This window comes from Vicia villosa, linkage group LG3, assembly GCF_029867415.1.
Source record: "Vicia villosa cultivar HV-30 ecotype Madison, WI linkage group LG3, Vvil1.0, whole genome shotgun sequence".
In the NCBI taxonomy this organism is placed as follows: Eukaryota; Viridiplantae; Streptophyta; class Magnoliopsida; order Fabales; family Fabaceae; genus Vicia; species Vicia villosa.
In genome coordinates this window covers 94,863,426-94,867,806 of record NC_081182.1, presented here as the reverse complement: position 1 = coordinate 94,867,806, position 4,381 = coordinate 94,863,426, and the positions used below count along the sequence as shown (strand labels likewise).

Below are 4,381 nucleotides of genomic sequence, written 5' to 3'. Positions count from 1 at the left end.
AAATATATATGGAGCGTATCCGGTGAGAACTGATAACTATGGTGAGAAACGAGAACTAACAATATCAATCGTCTGATTTTATTAACGCTTAGGATTTATTTATTCTAAATAGAGATCACCTTATTGATTTTTTTCTATTATGCCTAAGATTTACAAATTCTATAATAAGACAACCTTACCATAAATAATTTTTTATTTGTTATTCTAATATTTAGAATAAATTAAAGACTATTATTTTTCTATTTTTGTATTTGAAAAAATTAAATAAATAACAAGATTTAAATTTATAATTTTTCAACATCAAATATACACCTCAACTATTATAATATTGTTTAAAGGGTAGAATTTTTTTAAAATTGTCCGAATTATAGAATTTATAAAAATAAATAATATCATAACTTTCAAATAAATAAATAAATAAAACGAAAATATAGATAATAATAATTTCACATTATCTAATGTTTTAATCAAATTAAAATACAAGTAATAAATTATTAATGTAATTTTATTTAAAATGGTCACAATTATAGAGCTTGTAAAAATAAAAAAATCTCCTAAATTGCAGATAAATAAATGAAGCAAATTAAAATATAATAATTTCATATTCTCTAATATTTTTACCCAAATGAAAATATATTGGTAATAAATTAATAATGTGTTTTTATTTAAAATGGTCACAATGGTAAAATATTTAAAATAAAAAGTTAATTTTATTTATAATATTTTTTATGCTTTAAAATTAATATAGTTCTTTCATTTATATTTTATGATTCATATAATTTTATTCATTACATAATTATAAATTTATTGATCTATAATTTATTTTGATGAAAAAAAGTTGAATATTCTAATATATTGATCTATATTGTATAGTATAAATAAATATATGATAAATAAAATCAACTTTTTATTTTTGAATGTTCTATTATTGTGACTATTTTAAAATAAAAACACGTTGTGGGTTTATCACCAATAGATTCATTTTAATAAAAATGTCAAAGCATTATAAATGATTAACTATATTTTAACTTTTTTTATTTTTTCTACTTTTGAAAATTCTACTATTTTGGCTATTTTAAATAAAATCATATTATTGATTTATTGCCTATATTTTATTTTAATTAAAAATATTACAGAATGTGAAATTATTATCTATATTTTAATCTGAATAAAAATATTAGATAATATAAAATTATTATCTTTTAGTTTGGTTTATTTATTTATTTGCAGGTTAGAATATTATTTATTTTTATAAATCAATAACTCTGAGCATTTTAACAATATTTTACTAATGATGACGCCTATTTGATGCTGCAAAACTAAAAATCTAGATATAATTATTATATAATTTTGTTACATAAAAAAAATAGAAAAATGTTAGTCTTTAATTTATATAGTAAATGAAATGTATTTATGGTAAGATTAATTTGTAAATTTTAAATAGTAGAAAAAATTCAATAAGGAGATCTCTATATAGAATAAATAAATTCTATTTGTTAATTAAATCTAATGATTCATATTTGTTAAATAAATCTAATGATTCACGACCATTATTCCATTAAATTTTGATTTTGTTGATCTTAAGGGACTGAATTGGCTTATCTTTCTATGTTCCTTAGTATTTATTTTAAATCAACATAGAAAAAGAAACCAATTCAGTCCATTAAAATCAACAAAATCAAAATTTAATGGTCTTGATTCATTGTTCTCATTTCTCATAATAACCAAGTGTTCTCACTTGAGTCGTCCCCTATATTTATATGAGAATGTGAGAATGAATCTGAAATATCAATCAATCAACTATCTACCCAATACTATAATGTTGCCCAAACTGACTAATATACCCTTCCTTCCAAAAAAATTTACACTATCAAAAGGCTATCTAAGTAATTAACAAATTAAAAATTCAACTTTGCCATTTGTGTGTTTCTTATTGGACAAACTCAAAATATTTTGTACCCATTCTCTGCAGAACTTCTTTTCATCTTTGTGTTTTCTCTTTCTCTCTCACGCACAAACCTTTTCTTTCTCTCTTTCCTGTTCTCTGGCCTCTATTCCCAAACCCTACCTTTGGTCTTCTCTCTTTCCCCTCAAACCCTACCTCCGTCGCTGCCCTTTTCTCCTCCCAATCTTCAATAAACAAATCACAATTTCTTCTCACTCTCATAAGCATATGAAATTTGTAAGCAATTTTAGGCATGCATTCTTCTTTTCTCTTATTATTGTTTCAATTTCTTTTACAATATTTGCTGGTTGTGTTGTTGTTGTTACGGTGAACACTACAACACGGAACAGCTTTCACAGCGCTTTTTTTGGCCTTTAACAGCGCTTTAAAGCGCTGCCATAGCCAGCGCTGGCGTAGGCTACGAAAGCGCTTTTAAAAGCGCTCTGGTAGACCCCCCTTTAAGAGCGCTTTCCTGGAAAAAGCGCTCTGGTAGGACCCCCTATTAGAGCGCTTTCCTGGAAAAAGCGCTCTGGTAGACCCCCCTTTAAGAGCGCTTCTTAGTAAAAGCGCTGGCAAAGACCAGTAAAAAAGCAAAAAAAATTAAAAAATTACGCAGCATACAAAAGCGCTTTTGGAAAGCGCTCTGGTAGGCCCCCCTATGAGAGCGCTTTTTCCAGAAAAAGCGCTCTCATAGGGGGGCCTACCAGAGCGCTTTCCAAAAGCGCTTTTGTATGCTGCGTAATTTTTTAATTTTTTTTGCTTTTTTACTGGTCTTTGCCAGCGCTTTTACTAAGAAGCGCTCTAGTATGTGGACCTTTAAGAGCGCTTTTTAGAAGCGCTGTAGTTGCTAAATGAGGTATTTTTATGTGCAGCCTATAATTTAATCCTCCCAGTCGACCTGTAATGTTTTCGACCTGTAATATTTTCGACCTGTAATATATTTTCGACCTGTAATATATTTTCGACTATATTATTTCAGCCATCAGTAAGACAATATATATACTAATATATACCATTATAATATCCAAAATTATATATATACATCATTACAAAATTATATATATACATCATTACAAAATCAACAATATTATAGTTCAAATCTGCATGAAAAATAGCTTAATATAAAATTGACACAATTCCTCTTTGATTTCTTCTAACTTTAGCTTCGAGTACCCAGCAGCACGGAATTCGTCAAGGTACTATAAAACAAAAACATAATATGAATAATATATTTAGGTAAATGTAATAAATTATATGAAATTATCTTAAGTTATAACTTTATACCGTGGGAGGAATCTCTAATTGATTCGCCTGAATGATTTCTTTCATAAACCTCAATACAAAGTATCCGCAGTCTGAACTGTTACGCTGTAGCGGACACTACATAGAAAAACAAATAAGATTCTATATAAGTTGTCTTGTTTTACCAAGTAGCATAAATATTATAAGCAAATTTGTGAAAAGTAATGTACCTGCACTTCGATCCAGGTGATGTTGTTTGATTTAGTCCGGGATACCTGTGCGTCCCGTTGACTACGGAATACTTGTATTGATCTAATTAACAAATATATAAAAGCATATGTTTAGATCAATCCCACAAATAAGTAAATATATAAATATACACGAATATATATTTAGAACGATCCTACTTACAAATCAACGATTTCCTTCATGGCCGGATAATTGGTCCATTCACCCTTTACCGAATTCAGATAATACACGACTTCCCTTATCGGGTTGATAGCAAGCAGCAACCAGTGTGCTCTATAAATTAAAACAATAGGTTATATGAAAATATTGCTATACACTAAAGAAACAGAGATTAGATGAATAAAGAATGAGAAACTAACCCTACTGGTCGGGTATTATACGCCCAAAGATGCAGACATTCTGTATTGCCGGTGGACATGAATCTATCGACTAAGCGCTGTCTAACAGATTCCGGATCCGAAACAATTTCCATTCCGCTGCAATGGGCGGAAGACACGAACCGGAATCTGTTAGACAATGCAGTCCCGCGCAACACTCTGTCATACAACAACCTTAAATAAAAACATAATAAACATTAGATTCTTTTCATTGAAAAGTGTAAATAAATTATATTGTGGGACTAATTAAATAATATATCGGATGAGTGAATATTACCGGATGTATGAATGCATATTACTGACGCCTAGTTGATCTTGGTTAAAAATCTCTTGCAAGTCATCAATTGTAATATGTGACTTGAACTCAATACCGAAGACACTTTCATCCATATCGATTTCCCGTAAAGCACCATCCTTCATATCGGACATATCAACCATTGTTGCGAGTGTCGCCCGGTATCGAGGCACAAAAGCACCGCCTTTTCTTGCCGCTTGCTTCGGAGGACCACTGGGTGGTACGCTACGAACCTGCTGCGTCACTTGTTGTGACTCCCGAGCGGATGCCTAA

The 4,381-nt window shown here is 29.6% G+C and overlaps 1 protein-coding gene across 1 annotated transcript; it reads right to left on the bottom strand.

The window, feature by feature from the left end:
• Positions 1 to 2,961: 2,961 nt before the first annotated feature.
• On the bottom strand, positions 2,962 to 3,925 carry LOC131656371 (uncharacterized). The gene is made up of 5 exons (XM_058926103.1): positions 3,796 to 3,925; positions 3,599 to 3,709; positions 3,418 to 3,499; positions 3,230 to 3,325; positions 2,962 to 3,144 (listed from the first exon to the last, which is right to left on the bottom strand). Exons 1-5 carry the CDS (start codon positions 3,906 to 3,908, stop codon positions 3,040 to 3,042), a joined length of 507 nt encoding a protein of 168 aa, XP_058782086.1. The 5' UTR covers positions 3,909 to 3,925; the 3' UTR covers positions 2,962 to 3,039.
• Positions 3,926 to 4,381: the final 456 nt, after the last annotated feature.